Genomic DNA, 26,044 nt, shown 5'->3' on the forward strand with positions numbered 1-26,044 from the left:
TGTCTCTCCCCATCTCCTCTCATATTCCTCTCTCACCTCTTAATTTCACCTTATAAGTATCATCCCTTCCTTTTAAATTGGTCCTGTGCCTTCTATCTATGTATACCTGTACATATATATACACACATTCACATGTGTATTCATATGCCCATATGCCCTCATATATAGACATATATGTGTATGTATGTGTGTGTATTTCTATTCCCTTCAACTACTGAGAAAAGTTTCATAAGTTACAATTATCATTTTTCCATGTAAGGATTTAAATAATTCAACTTTGATAAGTTCCTTATGATTTCTTTTCCCTGTTTACCTTCTCATGCTTCTCTTGCTTCTTGTATCTGAATGTCAAATTTTCTATTCAACTCTGTTTTTTTCATCAAGAATGCTTGAAAGTCCTCAGTGGAACAGAATGACCATATTTTCCCCTGAAACATAATACTCAGTTTTGCTGGGTAAGTGATTCATCATTTTAATCCCAGCTCCTTTGACCTCCGGAATATCATATTCCAGGTACTTCAGTCCTTCAGTGTAGCAGCTGCCAGATCCTGTGTTATCGTGATTGTGTTTCCACAATATTCAAATTGTTTCTTCCTGGCTGCTTGTAAAATTTTCTCCTTGATCTGGAAATTCCGCAACCTAGCTATAACATTTCTAGGAGTTTTCTTTTGGGGATCTTTTTCAGGAGGTGATTGGTGGATTCTTTCAATCTGTATTTTGCCTTATGGTTCTAAAACATCAGGGCAGTTTTCCTTGAGAATTTCTTGAAGGATGATTTCTAGGTTCTTTTTTAGATCATGGCTTTCAGGTAGTCCAGTAATTTTTAAATCATCTCTCCTGAATTTATTTTCCAGGTCAGTGGTTTTCCCAATGAGATATTTCACATTGCCTTCTATTTTTTCATTTGTTTGGATCTGTTCAATATTATCTCGATGTCTTATAAATTCACTAGCTTCCATTTGCTCCAATTTAATTCTGAAGGAATGATTCTCCTCAGTGTGCTTTTGAGATTCTTTTTCCATCTGGCAAATTTGGCTTTTTAAGGTATTCTTCTCCTCATTGGCTTTTTGAGCCTCTTTTGCCATCTGAATTAGTCTGTTTTTTAAGGTGTTATTTTCTTCAGTCAAGTTGTTGACTCTCATTTCATAATTTTCTTGCATCATTCTCATTTCTGTTCCCAATTTTTCCTCCACTTCTCTCATTTGGTTTTCAGAATTGTTCTTTCAGTCCTCTATGGCCTATGACCAGCTCGTATTTTTCTTAAAGCTTTTGGTGCAGGAGTTCTGACTTCACTGTCTTCCTCCTGTTCCATGCTTTGATCCTTTTTTCCCCAAAAATAGGAGTGTAAAGTTGGGTTGCTCTGTTTGCTTTGCTTCCTTTGCCTACTCATGTTGCCGCTCAATTACTTGATTTTTGGGCTTTTTGCCACAGTAGGACTCTGCCACCAGATACGGGAGATTCATCCCAAACACTGGGGTTTTCTCAGCTGCTGAAGGTATTAGTTGGGTGCCCTCTCTGAAGCCTCCACACATTCTGGCAGGCTGGTCGCACACCCCAGGACTTCCACCCTAGACTACAATCCAAATCCAAGCAGGTTAAATCAAGAGTGATTACCCCTCAGACTTGTCACTTGGTCCCCCTACACTCTGCAGGCCAGGATCTGAAGTAGTCATGTGGCTGCCGCCGCATGGCTGCGGTGCCTAGGGCAAAGGCCGACCTCACTCCCAAACTACAGGCTCCCAAATTCCATACTGCACCGACCTCTCACTTTGTCCTTAGCATCTATGGGTTGATAATTCTGGAAACCGCCACAGCTGCTGATGATCTGTAGTCCCTCCAGCCAGAGGCTGGTCAGGCCAGCCAGAGGCTAAAACTTCCAGCTTGAATGGGGCTGGGGTCTGCAGAGCGCTGCGCTGGCCGACTCCTGCCGGCCTGCTGGGCTGTCCTCAGCAGGAGGTTAACTTGTCTGTGTCATTTGGTGTGTTCTGTAGCTCCAAAGTTTGTTCAGTCACCTTTTACATAAATTGAAGGAGGTGGGTGCCAGAGCCCCATGGAAGTCCTCTTTCTACTCCTCCATCTTTACTCTTCCCCCTTAAATGATTTTCTTTACATACTCAGGGATACATTCACAGAATGGGCAACCAAATAGATTCAATCAATGGTTTTAAAGTAGAAAGAATTAATATTTGGTCTAACTTATGGCTCAGCTACCATGGGATGGTGGGCAAATCATATCATCTCTCTCAGTTTGGGTTTCTGTACGTGTAATGAGAGTATCGCATTAGATCTTCTCCGGGTCACTTCTGGTTCTGCAGTTCTATGATTCAAAAGACAGGATGAGGGAGAGCATTCCGAGTGTAGGCTACTGTGTAAGGACAGAGGACGAACATGGAACATTGCCATTAAGCAACATTAATTAAGTTTTTTGGAATTTGGAATATATGTGGAAGAGCAGTATAAAATCAATCTAGAAAAATAGCTAGACCATAGATTGCACAAATTCTGCCTGCCACATATGTTTTATCCTCACCACAGCGGGGGAGCTTCTTAAGCTTTTTGAATAAGAATTGTTTTAGGAATATCCTTTTCATATTTTTATGGAGAACATATTGGGAGACATGTTGGAAAACTATTAAAACAAAAACAATAATAGATAGCATTTATTTAGTTATTATTATATAATAGTACTTTGAACTCTACATAGTACTTTATAGATACTCTCTCTTGCTCCCAACTACCCTGGGAGGTAGGTGCTATTATCCCCATTTTACAGATGAGGAAACAGGCAGGCATATTTAAGTGATTTGCCCAAGGTCTCACAGCTAGTGTTTGAGGCAAGATCCAAGATGAGATCCTCCTGATTTTAGGACCAGAGCTCTATCCATTGCACCATATAGCTGTAGGTAACAGGTAATGATGATCTAAAGTAGAGAGTGGTGACCTGTGTGAGTATAGAGGAGATGGATTTTAGAGATACCGAAGTAAAATTGATGAGTTAGCTACTGATTGGGTGAAGGAAGAAAGAAGAGTTGAAGATTACTTTGTTCGATTACTTGAGGAATAAATCTTTATGACTAGAAGAATGGTGGTGCCCTTAACAGAAATAAGGAACTAAGAGGAGTGAATATATGGGTAAAAATAATAAGATCTTTAAATGGAAGGCAACATGTCACGCTAGAAAATATTATGAACTTAGGATAATGAGGCCTAAATTTAAGTCCTAGATCTCCCACTTATTCCCTTATGATGGTAAGTAAATCCCTCACTCTCCGGGACTTAGTTTTGACAAGATTACTCAGGTCCCTTCGAGCTCCACTCTTGACACTCCTGATTTTTTTCTACTTCCATCTCAGCAACCTTTTTGTCTTTGGATGTATCTGCAACAAGATGGCCTCCAATGGATGAGCTCCTGTCCTGAAGCAGAAATTAAGGAAATGCCCCGGCTACCCTTACTTACTTCTCTCCTAGGTGCCCTGTTAATGCTCTGAACTTTTCCACCTTCCTTTCACCTGGGGACTCACCCACTCAACTCCAGTTTCCAGCTCTGTTTTATGCTTTTGTCTTCCCCAATTCGGATTTATACTCCTTAAAGATGTTTAAAACCTACCCTTGATGTTTATATTGTTTAATATGTTTATATTTGTGTTCCTAAGGCTTAGTTTTGCTCCTGGCAAGTAGTAAGCACTTAATAAATACTTTATGTATTTTCTTAGATATCTGTGATCTTGTGTTGAGTTTGAGATACCTATGGGATATCCAGCCTTTTTACATCTTTTTTTTCTCTTTTTCCCAGTACATTTAAGAAAGTCTTGCCATTTATACTCTTTTTTTTTTAATACTGTCTGTTCTTAAGGAATTTTTTTTTCAGTAGTTTATAATTACCCAAAAGGAGTAGAATACCCTTGTAGTTCATTGTACAGGATTTTTTAAAATGAGCATTTTTTGCTTAATATGATTAAGACTTTTCTCTCAGTTATATAATATTAGATGTCACTGGACTGCTTCCTAGTATAATATGTTCCCTGACACATGAAGAAAGATGTTGTAGAAGAATTTCCTGCTTAGGACAGAAATTGGATTAGATTGGGGTTTCCCTACCCAAACTCTTCTGAAGCATAGTAAAAGAAAGTTCTTTGTGAAATGAGGCACAAAATTTTTGACACAGCCACTGTGTTGATTTGTTTATCTTAACCATATTTCTTTCCTATCAGTGAGGATTCTATTATGGGGAATAAGTCAATGGAAAGTAAAGCAGTGTTTTAAAAAAATCAACAAAATATTTGAGAAGTGAAGTAAACTAAGTTCCCTAATGTAGATCACACTTTTCTGCACAGCATGATCAGGTCCAGAAAGGAGACAGGAAGCCATAGGTGAGAGGGGTAGTTATTAAAAGACAAACACCTTTGGTATTGACAATGATGTGTATTAATATAAATTTCCCCTTAAACCGACCTTGTCAGAAGAAATCACCCAGGGAGCAATGAACTGGGTTCCTTCTAAAATTTTATCACTAATCACCAACTGACTTGGAGTTAATAGTGTCATCTGAGATCAATAAATGTGAAAAATATTAGTGGAGGCTCATTATAAATAGGTCAAATACTTGTTTTATGCATTGTAAAATGGTTTATTTAAGGGAGAAGTTTTTTGCAGGTTAATATGAAGATTTTTGTTTTAGGATCCTTGTGAATATTTAATTTTAAGCATGATTAAAGGAGTAGTTTACTCCTAAAAGAGCTGGGCCTTCCAAAATTTATTTCACTATGTGTTTTCTAGTTCAGTGACTAGCAAGAAGGCTGTATATAATGGTATATTGAAAATAGACCTTGGCTTGGAATTGTGAATCCCGAGTTTTAGTCATTGCTTTATCACTTACTAGCTGTGACATCTTAAAAGTCACTTAAATTCTCTGATTCTTAATTTCCTCATCTGGAAAATAGGATTAACAAACTATATGTCTATCACCTAGCTAAATTTAGAGAATCTCATCAGCAGATTGACCACAAATCTCATCACAAGACTACAAATCTTATGACCAAAAACAAAAGTTGTACTCTGTGTCCATAGAGAAGAGATATCCATATAAATGAAACTATACTTCCTTGAAGTTTTAAAGTATAGTCCTTGTATTACCTACCTCACAAAGGGGTTCTAAAGAAAGTGCTTCATAAAATTTAAAGTTCAAAATCATTCTGAGTTGTGATTGGATGCAGTATTTTTAAAATCTACCTTCTGGCTTTTATATTTGATCTTAAAATCATTGAGTCCAAACCATTCTTGAAGTGTTCATTATCTCAAGTTAATTGGCACCTCATTAATTCATGTACATCACAAGTGCTTCTTTACTTGTTGTTTCTAGTTGCATGAACATGCAGCTTACCTGGTGGACAGTTTGTGGGAGAGCTCTCAAGAACTCTTGAAAGATTGGGAATGTATGACAGAATTGTTATTAGAAGAACCTGTCCAAGGAGAAGAAGGTATAGTATTTTGAATTTTTTATTTGCCCTATCTTTAATATTTGTTTCTCAATTGAAAATTACCATAACATCTATAGATTGTGTATTTGTCATGTAAAGGGAGTTTTAATTTCTTGCCCTACATTTCAACAGAAAATCTTTTTCAATTTTAACACGTAAAAATGCTATTTAACAGGACTGTACTTTTCCTACAAAATTAAGGGGGAAAGTTTGAATCCTTGAGGATGGTGATAAGGACTAAATAAAGTTATAATATCCCAGTAATCACAAAATATTTCCACGTTTGATACTTATACGTCATCTTACAAGTGTGAAAAAGTACAATATAATATAGAAATACCGATAAAAAGCCATATAATCCAACAAACTTGCTTTCTCAGTTTGTAAATATTCAACTAATTTTTTATTTCTTAGAATATTTAATTGTGATATTTTAAAATCTAAGTCCCAATTCATTTTTTAACAATTCTTTTTATGTGCAAATTTTAAAAGGCCTTTTAATTTAAAAAAAAATTGTTGTGTACACACAAATTAAATTGTATCACAATCTCCCGTTTTTTTAAATCATATTTTCTTAAAACCAAAAAGAATTATACTGACAACTATATTGTTTGCCTGGGTTTAAAAGCAATAAATAATATGACAATATTGAATGGCTTACCTTATCAGTGAGGTTGAGTGGTGAGAGAAGAAGGGAGAGAATTTGGAACTCAAAATTTTAAAAACAAATGTTAAAAATTGTTTTTACATTCAACTGGGAAATAAGTTATGCAGGGTATAGAAATCTGTCTTGCCCTACAAGAAGGCAAGGGGGAAGCGAAGAGGGAGGTTGATAGAAGGGAGGGCAGACTGGGAGTGGGGTAATCAAAGTGCATGCCATCTTGGGGTAGGGAAAGGGGAGAGATGAGAAAATTTGGAACTCAAAATCTTGCAAATGAATGTTGACTGATACAGTGACAACTTCTGATAATGTCTAAAATATTCTGTTGGGGCGGCTAGGTGTCACAGTGAATAGAGCACCTGCCCTGGAGTCAGGAGAACCTGAGTTCAAATCCGGCCTCAGACACTTAACACAAAACTAGCCGTTTGACCTTGGGCAAGTCACTTAACCCCAAATTGCCTTGCCTTCCCCCCCTTCAAAAAAGCAAAAAGAAAAATCTAAAAAAAAAAAAAAAAGAGGAAATGAATGTTGAAAACTAAAAATAAAGTAATTGATTTTAAATAAATAAATAATGTGGCAATACTCACCACATCAGAATATTTGATTATTGCACCATAGGTTTCATTCATGGATTTTTAAATATCTTGCACTGTTAGGTATTGGCATCTTCTTTAAACATGTTAAAAATAATACAAGTGTGGGTGCAAGTTTCCAAGTTTGAGGAGTTTGTTAGTTCTTTTTAACTGGGATTGGAATTTCCCATAGAAAACATTCCTAGACCAGGTCACAAAAACTTATGTATTTGTCCCATAATGTATCCAAGGTGTTTTACCAATAATGATGATGCCTCTATATTTGCATAAGAAAAAGTAAATTTCTAGATAAATAATATCCCATTTTCCCCAAATCAAGGAACAAAGGAAAGGGCTATTGAAACAGGGATCCTTGGGGCTTCTAAGAGGCTCAGTGAATAGAGCATCGGCCCTGAAGTCAGGAAGTTCTGAGTTCAAATTCAGCCTCAGACACTTAATACTTACTAGCTGTGTGACCTTGGGCAAGTCACTTAACCCCAATTGCCCTGCCTTCCCCCCACTCCAAAAAGATTATAAAAAAAATACAAGTGATCCAAAAATGGATTCCTCCCCCTAACTATATGTTTGGGATATTTATAAGTTGGGGACATATCTGTATTATAACTGATTTATGATACTACGACTCAGCTCCTTCTCAAAAATAGAATTCGTTTCTCCCAACTTTTTTATTCAGTATTATCTACTATCTCTCATAGCTTCTTTTATTATCTTTCAAAAATGTTAACCTTGTTAATGAAATTAATTCATTAATTTTTAAATAAGTAAAATTAATTAATAAAGATACATTCACCAAGGAGCACTATGTGTTTTAGGTTGGTGTAGTGTGGTTATGCTCAGCTATCATTTGTATTCTTTTCTGTTAAAAATCATAGGTAGTTTTCATTTGCTAGGAAGGGTAAGTTGAAATCCTGAGTTTTGGCCAGAATTTATAATATGGCTCCGTAGACCTTGTCAACAAAATCAATATCTGGGAAGTAAAGGACATTTAGGAAGTATCCTTACCACTTAAAAGCAGAATAAGTCCCAACCATGCATATCCATTGCTCCATCTTGACTTACTTGTGTGTATGCGCAATATATTAGTTAATGGAGTTAAGCATTTTCTAACTTATAAAAACCATTGTTTTTAAGGTCTTTTTTAACTTGGAATGTAATATCTAATGTTAGCAATTTTGTAAGTGTTGCTTCATGTACATATTTATGTATATGCTTTGGGGGGATTTCGTGGTTAGGACATTGTTTTATGGGAAAAAAGAACTTTGTTAATAAGCAGAAATCTTTTGTGTCTACCTTTAATGTCTTAGCTTCCATGAGCAAAGATTAATTTTGTAATTCTAATTTATCTTCTAATGCTAATTTTCTAATGAGATAATATTTATAAAGCACTTGGCACAGTGCCTGTCACATGGTAGGCATTCTATGAATGCTTGTTCTTTCCTTCCCCCTAAAGAATTCCAGGATTCCTGGCTACTTAAATATATTCAAAAGGAAACTCTTTCCTTCTGGTACAACCCTATTACTAGCTAATACTTTAGAGACTTTTACTTTCCATGTGGTATTTTATTAGTTTGGAACAGATTGACCTGAGCTACCTAGACAAGTTAGAAATACATTTCATATCAATAGAAAAAGTTGCAAAATTTGTTCTTGGTTTTGCATGGCATTTTTCTATAAGGGAATATGCATCTAGGCAACCGATAGAAGGAAAAATTGGCAAAACTCAATGATGTATCAAATATGGGGAAATAAAGTCAAAGATTCTCACATCATTTTTAATATAGGTAATGAAGAGAAGTATTGTGAATACTTACAAAAGGAGGAGCTAATACAGGAGGATATAGCTGGAAAAATAATGAATTAGGTTTTGGGAATGCTGAGCTTAAGAGACATTCAGGAAGATTCCATTACATAGTCAGAAATACAGGATTATAGCTTTGAAGGGAGCTCAATCTTGAGAGTACAGATTTGGAAGTCATTTACATAGTAGGCTATTTGGAGTCACGGTAATGGATGAGCTTTTTGAGTTCAGAAGTTGAAGTACAGGTGACTGAAGTGATGATGGATATTTATATATCATTCTTTAAAGTTTGCAAAGCATTCAACATGCATTATCTCATTTGAGCTTATAAAAGCCCTTTGAAGTAGGTATCACAGGTATTACTCTCATTTTAGAGAAGAGGAAACCAAGGCTTACAGACATTAAGCAACTTACCTTCCTATGGTCACACAACAAGTAAATGTCAGTGGTGATATTTGAAACCAGATATTCCTTATTCCAAGTCTAGCCCTCTATGCACTACTCTTCTCTGCTGCTTAACCATACAGAATACCTCCAGGTAGGGGTCAGGAGGAAGAAGTCAAAGGGATTTGCAGAGATAATGTCCTATTAACAGAACTAAAAGTAAGAGAGTTTCAGATGGAAGAGAGCATCATCAGCAATGTCAGGTATAACAAAGAAGTTAAGTAATTCGAGTTGAACAAAGGCCATTTGATTTAGTGATTAATAGATCACTGATGACTTTCAAAAATATAGTGATAGTAGAATGATGAACCTGAAAGTCATATTGCAAGAAATTAATGAGTAAAAGAGCGTTTAAGAAATAGTGGCAGTGCCTAAGAGTAGAATATTTATGTTATCTGACAGTTCATAGCATCCATTTTGAAAAGAGAATTAGTGTGGATATTTAATGCTTGTCCTTGACCCTTTAGAAAGCTGTCTTCTAAAAGTGTTCAATTATTTTGGTTTCAGATAGTATAACCAATGAAATAGTTATTTAGGATACAGTTAAATTACAAGTGCTAAAAGATCTGCCTAAATTCTAGACTTCTTAAGTACTTTTCCAAATGGTAATTTAAGATTAGGAAGATATTTACTAAAACCATTAACATTTGTAAAATAAGGTGTTACGCTGCATGATTTCTAAAGTCCCTTTCACATATGGATCCCATGGTCTCATTACATTCTGATTCATTAGTAAAGGAAAAGAGAGGAGGTATTCAGGGCTTCTAAGAACTTGTGGTTGTTCTCCAGCAGAAGTTCTAGTAGTTTTGGTATAGTGGGAAGTTTTTATGGGAAAATATTTGTACTATTTCACTGAGTAAAAATTCTTCGTTTTAATCACTCAAGGACCACATAGGTTTAATTAACATATAAGTTTGTAAACAACTTTTCCATCCCTAACCATACCTCACTAATAGTAAAGTTAATGAAATCTAAGTTAAAAGGGATGTTTTTTTTTTCTTCTTGGCAAATATCAATACATTATAGTTAGTTGAGCAGTGTTTTACTTTGATGCTTATAACATATAGACAAAAATTTATGAATTAAACATTTCTTCCAAAAATGAGTAAGCATTTTAATTGAAAGGTGATTGACTTAATCTTGGAAAACAAATGATGAAATACGCTTTGAGCCTTTCAGGAATAAGATAGGAAATTATAGGTTCAGGATGTTACATACACTACTAGAAATCTAGCTTGATTTGCTTTAATTGTCATTCTTTGTTTTCAAGAAGATATGAATCCAGGAGTGTCATCTAGAAATGACTTTGATATAAAAGAAAAGGTTTTGGGGTTTTTTTTTTAAGTTTGGTTTGTTTTAAAACTTACTATAAAAGAACATAATTAAAAATAAACTTTACATAGAAATGCAATCTATTTTGCCTTTTGTGTGCTAATTCATCCCTCTGAAATCAAATCCTGTTTTATCAAAAATGTCTAGTCAAATTTTATGATTTTTAATCTTAGATGTCAATGTATTTTCTTGTAATTAATACTCAGTTATATTACTAATCTTCCTGTCTGTCAACATTGCAAATGAAAAACAAATTAGCTGAATTTTATTCTTTATAATCAGTATTGGTGACATACTGTTTTATTATTATCATTTTGTTTAGCATATGATTATTGGAATACAGCTAATCATATTCATTTTCTTTTACCTCAGCAATGTCTGACCGGCAAGAGAGTGCTCTTATAGAGCTGATGGTCTGTACAATTCGTCAGGCTGCTGAAGCCCATCCTCCAGTTGGAAGGGGAACTGGCAAGAGAGTAAGTTCATTAATATTAGTGGAATGCAACACAAGGTAGCTATGAAATAAATGTAACGGGCAGAGCAATACATTTAATTATTTTGTAATTGGTTCCTACAATTAACCTCTAAGATGTATTTATACAGCTATGTTCTTTAAGTGCAGATTTTTTTTTAATTGTCACAATCTTTTTCCTTCTACCACCCCAGAAAAGTAAAACAAAACCTCTACGACAAATTAGTATAGTAAGCAAAACAAATTCCCTGAATGTAGAATGTCTAAACTGAAAGCTTCCCTTAGGGTTCACAGCAATCCCAGTTCTCAATCTAAATTTTTAGAGGCATTTTACTTTATTTGTATTGTTATAGCTAGGGAATTCTAAATATCATTAAGAGAGAGATTTTATTTTTTTGAAAGGTTTTTGTTGGGTTTTTGTTTTGTTTTGTTTGGGGTTTTTGTTTGTTTGTTTTTTTGCTTTTTGGAGTGGGGAAGGTAGAGCAATTGGGGTTGACTTGCCCCAGGTCACGTTTGTGTTAAGTGTCTGAGGGTGGATTTGAGCACAGTTCCTCCTGACTCCAGGGCCAGAGACATTTTAAAAGCAAATATTTGGGGTTCCTTACCTGTTATAACTTGTTTACTTCTCTGAGGTTCCTAAGACATATATAATACTCATTATGGAAGTTCCAGTTAGTTGCACAATCTTTATTATTGAATAACATGCTTGCCCTGAATCTTTGTTCTCTTTCCTTTCTTAATGAACCATAAAAAGAACAATCATTGGATTTAGATATGAAAGGGACCTTAGAAAACCATGTAGTATAATAAACATCTTATTTTGTAGATAGTAGCTCTTCTTTATTGGTGGTTTTACGAATAATTTTCCTCTCACCAACCCTATGAAGTATAGGTACTACAAATGGTATGGTACCCATTTTATAGATCCAGAAGAAACTAAAACTCAGAGAAATTGAGTGGTCTTGCCCCCGGTTCCATAACTGGTAAGAGACAAAGTCAGGACTTGAGCCCAAATACTCTGGAAACCAAACTCAATGTTCCTTTTACTGCACTATTCTGCCTCTCAGAAGAGGATGTTTTTCATTCTTTGTTCCTGTATCAGCAATGCCATATTCACAACGCCTATGGAGATTACAGATATGCTGATGTAATTATCCATCACAAAATACATCATGCTTTCCATATGGGGGAATAAACTAGAAAATTTATTAAGATACCAAAAGACTGAGTCCCAAAACCAGAAAGTGAAAGCCATCAGAGTAGTTATGACATTGGCACAGGTAGATAAAGTAGAAAGCACCCACATTTTCAAGCCCTCAAAACAGAACAGGCTACCTCAGGCAAAGGCCCTCCTCTCCCCACTCACAGCAACCACCCAGCGTCCGGGAAGCGCGCTCCCAGCAGCTCCGGCCCCTGGCAGTCCTCAGCAGGAGTCCTTAGCAGAAATTCTGGCTAACTCAAAAAGGGCTTTGCGCTGCCGCTGCCTCTGCTGCTGCTGCCGCCGTCACCACCACCGCCAGCCACCGCAGGAACTCTAGTTTTGGCTTCCGCTTCCTCTTGCTCCGCCCCTTCCTGCTACATCAGCAAGTCCAATGGGGCATGGAAGATCTTTAAATCCCATAACCCTTACAGTTCCCACTGTGGAAGATTATTCTACTTCCTCTGAACCTTTTCCTGTTTTATTAGGATTACCTCTTTTTCATTATTCTTCACAATTAAACTTTCTAAGATGGTTCCTTATCTCTTACTTCCTTTGATACTTTCCCTAACCCTTGCCTGAGAAGGATGAGAGTAAGGAGAGTAGAATATGACTACCTAAAGAAAGATAGGGTGATCTAGTATAATATTTTCCCAGTCCAGACTGTACTTCCAACTGGTAAAATACTTAAATTTTTAGTACAAATTTTTCTGCCCTCCATAGCCTCTGTCCACTGAATTAGGCAAGAATGGGAGAAGCATATGTACAAGGAAGACAGAGTTTTTCATATATATGGTTTAAGAAGTAAGGACCATTAGTTATAAACATCTTTTAAACTGATTAAAAATTTACTTCTGACTAATGCCAGTCCATAGGTCAGTGGAAATGCTTTGGCAACTGAGTGGTGGATGGATGGGCATAGGGAGAGACTTTGAGACAGGCAGACCCACCAGCAGAATATTGCAATAATCTAGACATGAAGTGATGAGGGCGTGCACTAGAGTGGCAGCAGTGTCAGAAGAGAGAAGAAGGTATATTCGGAAGACATTGGGAAGGTGAAATTGACAGATCTTGGCAAGGAATTGGATATAAAGGGTATCAAGGGGAGAGAAAGTGAGGAATCCAGCATGATTCCGTGGTTGTGAGTCTGGAGAACTGGGAGGATGGTGTTCTCTACAATGATAGGGAGTTTAGGAAGAAGGGAAATTTAAGGGGCAAAGATAATGAGTTCCAGTTTAGACGTGTTCAGTTGAAGATTTCTACTGGACATCCACTTCAGGATTCTGAAAGGTAATGGGAGATGCTAAGTTAGAGATCAGCAATGAAGGTGGAGCAAAATAGATAGATTTAAGAATCATCAACATAGAGATGGTAATTAAATCTTTGGAAGCTCAACCATAATAAAATCACCAGGGGTAATAGTAGAACCATCCCTGCTTCTTCAAGTATCCTGCACTTGTTAAGAGATCCCTCACCTTCTTATTGTCTTGACACCCTCCCTCCCGACCCCCTGCCTCCTTAGTCCTTCCATCAAACCATGGAAGCCGCTAGATAGTTAGAGGGGAAGATTTGTTTCTGACATCCAAATTTGGAACTCTGAATGTTCTTTCCTATAGAAACCTTGATCTGCAACTTGGAGGTTTAGTTGTACTACTAATAGGTTGTTATGCTTAAAATATGATATGAGAAAAATAGATATTTCTAAATTGGCTTACCATTTTTATGAGACTATACATCATAGGTCCCAACTGACTTATAAATCTTTGGAACAATAGTGAGTTTTCACTGTCTAAATTTTTAAAGATATTCATGCCACCAAAATTCTCTCCCAGTCTTAAAGAATTATAAATGGTCAATGAGCACAGAGCTGTTAAACTGGATTTATATCAGATTTTGCTTTTTTCTGAAACAGATTATTAATAACATTAGACTCTGCTTTCTACTTCTTCTATAAGCTAAATCCATTAAGCAGAGAACTAAATAATACTAGTCAGAGTTGAATGTGGGGATAGACATAATTATATCACTCTTTGGTCTACAAAAACCCTTTCACCTCAGCCACACAATTCATAGCCTTTTTCAAGCCATTTTTGAAACCCTGTGGTGCCATGAAAGCAGTTCAAAGGATTTGAAATCCTTTGCAAAAGGGAAAAATAATATAATTACAGACAAGCCTCACATAGCTTGTCTTTCTGTTAATAGATGCCACATCAGTACTGGCCCTGCAGCTCCATCCAGGGTTGGATAGGAGGAGGTAGGGTCCACTATAAGCTGTCACTTTCTTGAAACCTCAGGGCCTACTTTAATCAAAGCTGCTGCCATGCCTGGGCATCTGGCTTCTGTCACGGTAGGTGATGGGCCAGGCCCATATGCCTGAGACCAGCAGAGTTTCTGTGCCCACGACATGAGCAGAAGTCTCAGAACTGATTGCTTCCAATCCCCCTTGTTCCCTTATCTCTGTTTTTGCTCTAAATTTTTTCTTCCTAATCCTCAGTTAAGGTAAAACGTAGCAGTTAGCTGGGGCCATCACATCAAGTTACCTTGGAGACAATATTTGCTAAGTGTAAGTTGGACACCAGAACTTTTTCACTTCAGAGCCCTGGGTCCTTTACCCCTCAGGTTTGGCACTCTCTCTGCTCTTCTGTAGCTCTGTTGCTGCTCTTAATATTTCCTTTGATTGCTCCCAAACACCACCTTTTTACTTTTTTCTGTAGCCTTAAGTTTACTTCCATTTTCTGTTTTCTTCTGAATTCTTTTCCACCTATCTGCTCTACCTCAATACATGGGACCCTTGTAATAAAAAAAAATTTTTTTTTAAATATTACTATGATTATTGGTACCAAATACAGCAGATTAAGCATTAGATCTTCCCAAACCTACCTTCAGAAAACAAGTTTGAGGAGAATCAATATCTTCTTCTAACTGCCTTCTCATTTAAAGCTTACAGAGTAGAATATCAGAAGTAAGCTTCCTAAGAATTATGGTCATTTTTCTTCACATACAGACCAACAGGAAAGAAATACAGGATTTCAGGGCAAAATGTAGCATTTCACCCTGTTAGTGGATAATGAAAAGGAAAAGATACAAATCCATTTCTCTCCTGGATTTACTTTAATAGGAAACTGAGAAGAAATTTACTCTCCCAGCTCTCTTAAAGGATCCCTCAGAGACAGGGTCATAGAATCTGACAAAGGATTATTTTTCCTTTCTGCAAAAGGGACAGAATTTTTGAGAAATGAATTGTCCTAAAAAATAAAATTGGGACATGTAGTCATCGCCTTCAGGACAGGAATTGTACTCTGTTGTTGTTTTTTTCTTTTTTGGGGGGGAGAGCAGGCCAATTGGGGTTAAGTGACTTTCCCAAGATCACACGACTAGTAGTATGTATTAAGTGTCTGAGGCTGAATCTGAACTTAGGTCCTTCTGACTCCAGGGCCGGTGCTCTATTCACTGCACCACCTAGATGCCCCAGTATTCTGTTCATCTTTGTGTTTTCTTTAGCAGTCACCACAGTATTTTATGGTAGGATACATGCTGAGGAAATGCTAAATTGACTTGACAGATTCATCTGGCTTATTATTTGCAGGACCACAAACTCTAGATTTGGATTCAGAAAACCTTTGTTCATATCCCAACCCCGACACTTGTAACTTGTATGACCTTTGGCAAATCACTTAACTCCTAGCTCTTAATCATCTTATCTGGAGTAGAGGTTCCTTCTAGCCCTAAATGTTTGATTCTGTGAATCCAAATCCACTGACTCCCACTGTGCTCTTTGCAAGATATCACAATGACTTAATTCTCAATCAATATTTAATTAACAGTGATCTGGTGCCAAGGGAAATGCATAAATACCTAGACTTCTCTGAACATAGGCAAGAGAACTAAGGCAATAAATTGAGTTTCTGGGGTCATTATTTCTTTTGGTAAAATGATCTAATATAGACCTAGAAGTTTTCAGAACATTAACAGTAACAGTGAGAGCTAACATTTATAAACAATTTAACATTTTGGAGCAGCTAGGTGGCACAGTGAACCAGCCCTGGAATCAGGAGGACCTGAGTTCAAATTCGGCCTCAGATACTTAACATTTACTAACTGTGTGACCTTGGGCATTTAACCACAATTGCCCTGCCTTCCCCCCTCCAAAAAACAAAAACAAGAATTTAAAGTTTGCAGCTCATTATGTGTTACCTCATTTGATTCTCACAACATGAAGTTGCTGTTATTATCCCCATTTTTCAAATGAGTGAACAAGCTAAGAGATATTAAGCAACTTCCCCAGGGACACACAGGTATAAGTGTCTAAGATGGGATTCAAACCAATTTTCCCTGATTCTCTTCACTCTACCAAAATACATCATCCTCATTACTCAGGAACTTGAGAAAGTTCCACACAGATAAAGCAAAAGGATGGTAATAGAGAAATCTATTGCTACAGGATTGCAAAATCAAGAGATTGCTTCTATAGCAAAACAGTTTACAAGCTTAAAAAACTGGTCCATTTTACAGCATAACAATTTGGTAAGGTATAGGAAAACTCCCATTGTGACTGCTCCTTCCACCAAACAGATAAGCCTATCTGTGAAACAGTAGAAAAAATTGCCCCAGGACCTTGCCCAGAATCAAAGGTAGTAAATCTTAGTGGCAGAGTTGAAACCTAAGTCTTACTGCCTCCAACCCTCTGAGAAGAGTATAAGGAGAAAAACTGCAAATCCAAAAAGACTCAGCAAATTTTGTTGTGGAAACAGAAAGAACCTAATGAATTTCATACCTGCATCATAGCCAAGAATCACATACGTCATGATTAAGAGAATCTTTTCTTCTGCTGAAAATCACTGATCCACATTACAAATTATCAAAGGTCACACACATTAAAAACAACTTAATTTGCTTGTTTGTGGTTTTTGTTTCAAGGTTGAAAGAAATGTTACTGTAACTTTTGACTTTTAAATTAATATGAAAACAAAATTCTTCATTAAGCATAACTTGATCACACACACACTCCAGTTCTATATGATATTCAAACAAGAGAGTGGCAAAGGATAGAAAAGGATAGAGACAGACAGATAAAATAGAAGAACAAGTAAAATTTGGAGAAATAGAGCATCAAAAAGAAAGACACAGAAGGAGAGACAGTTTCCAGGAATGCTCAATACATTCTGTTACATGTTCTTGTCACATCCTGCTTTTCATCTGGGTCATGAGCATCAGAGTATGCTGCTACTTTCTTTGCAAGGGTGTATTTTTTAATTGTTTTTCATGGAATTCCATGGGAACTTTTGTGTAGTTATGAAGAAATGTCATAGGATTTAAACATAACTTGTTTGGAATTTAAAACTTTAAAAGCATCTGCCTTGTTTATCAGCTATATGGTTCAAGGTTCTTGACTCCTAGGACTGCAAGCAGTCACATTGACAGTTAGAAGGCTATTATTTAATATCATTCCTTTCTTACTACAATAGGGATTGAGTTCTTCTGAGAGTGGAAAATTCAGTTAGAGGCCATGTGTGGGAGAATATTCTAGATCAAGGAGTGAGGAACCTGCAGCAGTCTCAAGGCTATGTGTGGCCTTCTAGGTCCTTGAGTGCGGCCTTTTGATTTAGTCCAAGTTTTAAAGAACAGATCCTTTTATTAAAGGTAATTTGTTCAAGAAGTTTGGATTTAGTCAAAGGACCACACTTGAAGACCACATGGGAGCTTGAGGCTGCAGGTTCCTCACCCCTGGTTCTAGACTCTAGAATCTAAAGGAATGAGTTGATAAACAAGAATGATTGTAATACCTAACAACAGGTAGCAAGTCTAAATAGATTTTTTTTTTATTAAGACTCAGTTTCCATGACATTAACAGAAAACCAAGAACCTTTGTTCGTGTAGATATGAGATCACGATGAGCACTTAAGAAAACCATTACAGTGACTTGCTGGGCTTTTAATATGTTTGTGTTCCTGTATAGTATTGTCTCAGTATTGTTGCATTTTGTTCTTCCTTCTACAGTGGCTTGAGAAATACTTCTGTGTTTCTTAGGGAAATTTAGTAGAGAGGATGAATAGTTCTTAGTTTGAAAAAACATCATCCAGAAAATAATAAAGGGAAAAAAATGCAGAGGAGTAGTTGTGAAGAAATTCTTTTCCTCTGGAGTCATAAAATTATGATGCTCTTCGCATGTATGTTTTTCAGAAACAGTATCTCATATTTTTCTAAGCACTCAATAGTTTCCACAAGTAGTACTGCATATTACTTGACCCTGGAGGAAGAGATGCCTCAACATGGTTTCTTCCCTAAGAATTGTCAAGGTTTCTGTGTATGCTAAACATGTCTAATTAAAGTAGGCTGCCTTTCTGGAGTAAGGAAACAGAATTTTAAAATCTTGCTACCTTCTGCTAATTCATGTTAAAATGAATGATTGAAAAAAACTGAAGCTTATTTCAAAACTGAAGGATGATAATGATAGCTAACATTGACATAGCACATACTGCATGCCAGGGGCTGTGCTGAGCACTTTGTGATTATTTCCTCATTTAAGTTTTATAGCAGCCATGAGAGGTAGGTGCTCTTATTATTTCCATTTCACAGATGAGATAACAGGCAGACTGGGATTTGAACTCAGGTCTTTTGAGGCAGGATTTGTACTCAAGTCTTCTTGACTTCAGACCCAGGGTACAGATTCACTGTACCTGTGTTGGTAGCAAAGTGAACTTGAAATTTCTGTCTGTCTGTCTGTCTCTCTCAACAGTAGAGAAGGCAGCACAATATAATGAAAGGAATGATTGATTTAGAGGTACAGGTACAGGAACCAGGCTCACACTCCCTCAGCCATGACCGTTGTTAGTTTAGTCAAACCTCTGAGGCTCTCAGGCCTTAGCTACCCTCACAATAAAATATGGGCATCAACTTGGTAGTCTTTAAGGTCTCCTCCAGTTTTAAATTTACCATCTTTATCCTTTCACCTTTTCATCCATGTTGTCCAAGTCTATTTGTACTAAAACAGAGCATCAGTTTAATTCTTGGATTGCTGACAATCTCATCTTAGAAGGCAGAGAATAAAGTATTTAATTCTTACCAGAAAGGTAGACTAACAGAGTGGAATGAACCTCTAGAAATAGTATGAAGCATACTGAGGTCTGTTAGCCACCACCCCATCCCTCCCTTAAAGGCAGATGCATCAGGAGGGGAACTCTGCAATGTAAGATCATTGCTTCATGGGGGTAAAGAAGAAACCTTCTGTCTAATAGGAAGCCATCTGAAAACAGTCTCAAGGGAAAGGAAGGTTTACAGCTGCTAAAAAATGGAGCAAAATAATTAAAGCCTCCAGAGGCAAAACTTGTACATTCTTCATTCTCATTCTACTTCCCCACCTCCTTACTACTAATACAATAACAAAATTGAGTCCTGTGTATCAAAGGGCATTTACAGGTAAGGTGTTTTTGTTTCCTAGAACTGTAAAAGGCTATGGAAGTCAGCAACTTCAAAATGGAAGCAACTATATTCTGGGCAGAATGCTGCTTTAATTTATCCTACATTTTACTCTTTAAATAGCCTATTGCCATTTAGTTCATTTAGCTAGATTATAATACTAATTAGAATGCAACAGTGAGTTTAAATCCATATCTAAAGCCATGAACAAATTCTGCAACTCATGACTTGGGGAACCATGGAGAATGTAGATGGAACAACATCTCTACTGACAAAGTAACTTTTCAAAAGCATTCCTAAATTTAATTACGTCCTTTAATGCTGGACTTTAAATTATAACCTAATAATAGGAAACTAGATGCAATACCACCTAGGAAGGGAAAGCAGGAGCTTCAGGAGGGACTTGTTTGTTATTTTGGAAAATTTGTTCATGTTTCCTGGAGTTAAAAATTGAGTCCTCAAATGAGAAAAGTATTTATTCTTGGCTATTCATTTTTTATCTTTAAAAATTCATTTTCATAAAATTTCCTCATTTTATATTGCTTTTTGTATGATCTAGATTCCTAAATCAGCAACTATTTGATAGGTAAAAATAATTTCATTTTGGGGAATGTTTTATATGATTATACACTTAAAATTGGTTGCATATAATATAGAAGGCAGATTTCTGTTTTCCTGTTAAACTCCCAAGTTAGACATTTTTAATTTCCTCATCACTGTAACTTGTTTGGTTAGTCAATTTCTAGAATCATTGCTTATTTTAAAATTCAAATCCTGGTTCCAACTTTAATTAATATCTAAACTAAAAATCATTGATTTGTTGTAATTTTAGACTTGAAGATTAGCAAGTGAAATTCTTAACTTTAATTAGCATTTTTAAAACTTATTTTCCAGGTGCTAACTGCCAAAGAAAGGAAAACTCAAATTGATGATAGGAACAAACTGACAGAGCATTTTATTATTGCACTTCCTATGTTGCTATCAAAGGTAAAGTCTCTATGAAATTATGTTAGATATTCAGATCATTCTTTTTATACTTAACATTGAATTTTATTATTTGCATGTGTTTGTTCCTTCTAGTATTCTGCTGATGCCGAGAAAGTAGCTAACCTGCTTCAAATTCCACAGTATTTTGACCTAGAAATCTATAGCACAGGCAGAATGGAAAAGGTAGGACTGGAGCTTTGCAACTAAATTTAATTTTTATTAAATAATCATATAGATTTGATTGGTAATGGATGATTTTCCTTTTGATTATTCTTGTTGTGATATTTATAGCAATATCTCAAATTATTTTTTTTACTCTCTAGCATCTGGATGCCTTATTGAAACAAATTAAATTTGTTGTGGAGAAACATGTAGAATCAGATGTTCTAGAAGCCTGCAGTAAAACTTACAGCATCTTATGTAGTGAAGAATATACAATCCAAAATCGAGTTGATATAGCTCGGAGTCAACTGATAGATGAATTTGTGGATCGATTTAATCATTCTGTAGAAGATCTCTTGCAAGAGGTTTGTTTTTTATTTTCTAAGTCAAATTACATATATTTTAACTTTGTTTTATGATTAGTTAAGATAGATTTACAAATAGTTTTTCAGACTACCTATAGAAATATTAACTGTCCTTGCAAACTTTATTAGGGCCTTCACAATGATATACCTAGAAATGAATGTAATTCATACTTCATTTTTATTTTATTAAAATTCCTTCTACTTGACTGATTTTCCCCCCACTGGGATTAGTTCTTTTTTTGTCTTTGTACGAGGTATGTGAGAGGGATTAGTTATTTTTTGCCTTTGCACCAGGTATATAACTAATTTTATACTTACCAGATACCTATTCTGTGTAAAATAAAATTTAAAAAACCCTTAGATTAGTTCTGTAGGTAGAGGATGCCATTTCACCACTGATAAAGGTTTCAAAATAGCATATATAGTTCCATTTTCTACATTCTCCTTGTTTCAACAGCTGTGCTTATTTTCTGTCTATAGGGAATGGGCTGGAACCCTTAATTTAAAAAACCCTTATAAAGCCATAACTCCCTGATAGTTGGTATTTCTTCTCTTGGCTATGAAGGCCAAGGTGATAGGATATATTTTTTAAATGCAGATTGCAAATTTTCTTTTAAAACACAGTCTCCTTTTTCTGTTATTTGTATGTATTGTTCCAAATTAAATATGATGTGTATCAGCAGGTCTTCACTTACTGATTATTATTTTTATTCCCAGTTTACCTATAGAAAATATATATATAGTTTACCTATAGAACTGAAAGTTTTTACAGCTATATATCTTGGGCCTTTCCACTTTGTTTTAACCTGTTCATATAAGGAAAAATCCCAATGATAGTAATAAATTTGTTTTATTTATAGGGAGAAGAAGCTGATGATGATGATATTTATAATGTTCTCTCAACACTAAAGAGATTGACTTCTTTTCACAAGTACGTCTTCTTATTTGGGCTTGATTTAATGAAAGATATGTTAGAACAAGATGAATTAAGATTGTGCCTGCACAATGTGATTAAGGTTTTGCCTGACTATTGTTTAATATCCAGATAAAAACTAAGATTTAATAAAAATGCATTTATTTTTACATGATTGGGATTTTTTAGTGTGTGTTTGGTTTTTACTTCAATACTTTCAAGTAAAAAGTATCAAAATAGACTATACAATAATCTTCTAGGTATTAAAATACAGTTTTTATCCATTGGTTTTACTTATAGTTATAACTTGACTCATTTAGGAAAGATGGAAATCACTGGACAAATAACTTCAACTTTCTGAACTAACTTTCTGAACTGAAATGTGTGTGTGTGTGTGTGTGTGTGTGTGTGTGTGTGTGTGTGTGTGTTGGGTTTGTAGGCAGTATTGGAAATAACAGCATTTTGGCAATATTTTAAAATAGCAATAAAACTTAGTAAAATTTATAACTGGCCGTGTAACCTTGAGTAAGTTACTTAACCCCGTTTGCTTTAAAAAAAAAAAAAGTAAGAACATTCAGGGGCGGCCAGGTGGCACAGTGAGTAAAAGCACCGGCCCCAGAGTCGGGATGACCTGGGATCGAATCTGGGCTCTGATACTTAGCACCACACCCAGAAATAACTGGCTGTGTAACCTTGAACAAGTTACTTAACCACAATTACTTTAAAAAAAAACAGTAAAATTTTAAACCAATCTATAGTAGAAACAGCACAGAGTTTGGAATCAGAAAATTTGGGCTAGAATCCTGGCCTTTTGGCTTGCCATCAGTGTGTTCTTGAACAGTTCATTACCTCTTTGAACCTCAGTTTCCTTATCTTTGAATGAGGTAATCCAAATATATAATCTCTAAGGTTCCTTCAAGATCCATTCCACTTGTAAATTTTATGGTGCTTATTTATTCTTGTTTTTGCTTAGGTTTTTTTTTTTTTTTGGCTGTTATTGGGGCACATGGGAAAGAAATAGTGATAAAGATTTTATTTCCTATAGTAAGTTAGTAATTCTGAAAGATACCAAGACCTACAAGCTAGATTTGGAATGGGAAAACAAAATTCAAATTATTTATTAAATGTCTGTTTCAAATTGTAACATTCAGGTACCATAAAATGAGGAAAAACTGTTTTCTGAGAGAAGATAAATCAAATGGGAAGCTTCTACATATTAAAAGGACTTTCAGTCAACTGATAAACTGTCCAGTACCTTTACATTCAAAAGGATACTTCTATTTTTTTTTCATTTTTTTTAATTGAACTTTCAGTTAAACATTTATGTTCTCTTTTGTCAAATTTTCCCCATCTCCACCCACAATGGGGGGAAAAGAAAAGGAAGAAAAACCCTTTTGACAAATATGCATAGCCAAACAATAGAAGTTCCCACATGGGCTACTCCTAAAAGCTTATTCCTTTCTGCATCTTGCTTCTATCACTTCTCTGTGAAGACTTGAATAGCATTCTTCCTTATTATTCCTCTCAAATAATGCTTAGTCATTGTGTTGATTAGAGTTCTTAAGTCTTTCAAAAATTGTTCATTTTTTACATTGTTATATAAATTTTCTCCTGGTTCCCTTCACTTGGCTCTGTATCAGTTCATTCAGGTCTTCCCAGTTTTCTCTGAAACCAGACATTTGCCATTTCTTATGGCACAATAGTATTCCATCACATTCACATACCATGATTTGTTCAGCTATTCCACAATATTCCATCCCCTTAATTTCTTAGTCTTTCCCACAAAAAAAAAAAGAACTCCTATAAATAATTTTTGAAATATCAGTCCTTCTTTATCTTTTGATCTCTTTGGGATACAGAAGCAAATTTAAAGAAAAATTCACAATTTAAAAAAAGGAAAGAGAAGCATTGCAGAAATAACGACTAAAATCAAATTGTTAGACAGCTTATAGACATTTTGAGGATAGTAATCATTTATCTTGAATGCCCATAACCTAAGAGAACTTGAAGAGTTATTAGTACACTCACACTAACCCTAATTAAATCTTCTTATTTCACTCTCCTCAGCATATTTTTTCTTTCTGTATCACTGTATCTTTTTTCATGTTCATCTTTCCATTTCTTTTTTGTTTTTTTTTCTTTTTGTCTATATCTATGTTTTTATCTCTCAATTTTTCATCTCTGCTTCAGTCCATCTGTCTTTCCTTTCCCTACTCTTGCCTTCATTCTAACGTAGCATGTTATAGAACTGAAAAACATTTCGTATTTGCTATTATTATATTATTCGTATTTGCTATAATTTGGGTTTGCAAGACTGAGGTGTACATGAGGTTATTTGTAGACTGCTATCAAGTCTACAGTGGTAATATAGAGTATTTATGGTCTATATAGAAAGGTTTTCTGTTAGCATGATTGGCCAAGTGTATCTGTCATTTATGTTTTTCTATAAAACTAAAACAAAATCAAAGTAAAGCATTAGTAATCTTCAATTGCTACATATAATGAAGTGATACTTCATTTGAGCGATTTTAAAATAAGTATCATGCACTATCTAAATGCCTTCCTCACTAATCTTCCACTGCTGTTAATTACTATTTAATCTTTTTCCTCTTGTGAGGCTTTAAACCTTACACTCTTTTTCTCTATGGCCCTTTGTGTGTCAAAAACACCTAGGGTGAGGGAGTTGGGAAGAGGGGAGAAGGATGGGGCACAGGTTGGCGCTGGCAGGAGACTGCTTTACCCAACAAACCTTCTCTCTTACTACTTTTTGTTAATCCCAATGAATACCTTAAACTGCTTTTGTCACTATATTCTATTCAGCTTTCCTTCTGTAGTTCATTTCCTGGCAAAATTGGCATTTCCAAATCCTGAGATTTCTCCTCAACACATTTCCCTTTGAATCCAGGTCTTGATGTTAACATATATACAGTTGACTCTACATGTTCTTGTATCTCTTTACTACCTTTAACTGGATCTCAACTCATTAAAAGCTTAAACTGTCCTCTTCCAAACATGGATTTCAGAATTATTTCAGATGAACCTACCTGATATTTTTTAACAGATGTAGTAGTTTCCATAGTTGAATTTATTGAATAGACATTTGTTTTCTGTTAGTTTTTTAAGAATGCATACAACATATTCTATTTCTCTTAAAAGAATGAAAAAAAAAATTTTTTTTACATAGCAGCTGTTCAGTACCACCCAATCAAGTGGCCTTATCTGTAAAAAAAGGTTCCCTACCTTTTTTTTAAGTAGGTTAAATGTGTAATAACCTCAAGTATTTTTCCTTTTTTAAAGTAAATTTCTAGCACCTTGTTTTTTTAATATTTTTTATCATTTTAACTTGCATGTTAATGTTCCTTTACCAAAAGGTTTTTCACCATTGCAACTCAAATTGCCATATTCATCCAATCATTAGGAACATCGCCTAGTTTTTCATATACCTTGTTCCTCCAAGAATTAAGTTAATATCTTTTCCCTATATCTTTCTTCTTTTCAGTGCTCATGACCTCACAAAATGGGATCTATTTGGTAACTGCTACAGATTACTGAGGACTGGAATTGAGCATGGAGCCATGCCAGAACAGGTTAGAAACTGGGCAGGTTCCCAGTATTTGACTTTGGTAAACTAAGCTATTTGACTTTCAAAGGAATTTCATGAACAATCAACAAAGTTAATTTAAAAATCATTTAATAATATCTTTGAGATTTAGTATCACGGGTAAGTATAAGCTACTATACTTTAAAAATGCTAGAGGCTAATGTGATAGCTATTTTAATAATATGGTTTTTTTGTTGTTCAGTCATTTCTGTCATGTCCAACTCTTTATGATCCCATTTGAGCTTTTCTTGGCAAAGATATTGGAGTGTTTCGTCATTTCCTTCTCCAGCTCATTTTACAGATGAGGAAACTGAGGCAAAGAGAGTTAAATGACTTGCCCAGGGTCACACAGCTAGTAAGTATTTGAGATCAGATTTGAACTCAAGTCTTTCTTACTCCAGGCCTGGCCGAGCTGCACCACCTAGTTGCCCTAATATTACGCTTATACTGTAATTTAATAATCCTGGTAGCTTTCATTAAAAATTAGAGAGAGACTGTGGGTGTGATTGGGTATAGATATTGCAGCTAGGAGGCACAGTGAATAGAGTGCTCAATCTGAAGTTAAGAAGATTCATTTCCTGAATTCAAATCCAGTATCGGACACTTCCTAGCTGTGTGACCCTGG

General features: G+C 35.6%; 1 protein-coding gene across 5 annotated transcripts in view; it reads left to right on the plus strand.

Moving 5' to 3' along the window:
* STAG1 (STAG1 cohesin complex component) overlaps positions 1 to 26,044 on the plus strand; it is a 385,691-nt gene that overhangs the window by 283,797 nt on the left and 75,850 nt on the right. For all 5 annotated transcript variants that reach the window (XM_069063916.1, XM_069063915.1, XM_069063914.1 and 2 more), the window contains 7 exons: positions 5,360 to 5,477; positions 10,678 to 10,781; positions 20,286 to 20,378; positions 20,472 to 20,561; positions 20,702 to 20,905; positions 21,766 to 21,836; positions 25,318 to 25,405. In XM_069063916.1, coding sequence (XP_068920017.1) covers positions 5,360 to 5,477; positions 10,678 to 10,781; positions 20,286 to 20,378; positions 20,472 to 20,561; positions 20,702 to 20,905; positions 21,766 to 21,836; positions 25,318 to 25,405 — 768 coding nt within the window. The remainder of the gene's footprint in view (positions 1 to 5,359; positions 5,478 to 10,677; positions 10,782 to 20,285; positions 20,379 to 20,471; positions 20,562 to 20,701; positions 20,906 to 21,765; positions 21,837 to 25,317; positions 25,406 to 26,044) is intronic.

The sequence above is a fragment of the Petaurus breviceps genome, unplaced genomic scaffold (genome assembly GCF_028583685.1).
Source record: "Petaurus breviceps papuanus isolate PSGF00001 unplaced genomic scaffold, PetGlider_PUasm1.0 90604, whole genome shotgun sequence".
In the NCBI taxonomy this organism is placed as follows: Eukaryota; Metazoa; Chordata; class Mammalia; order Diprotodontia; family Petauridae; genus Petaurus; species Petaurus breviceps.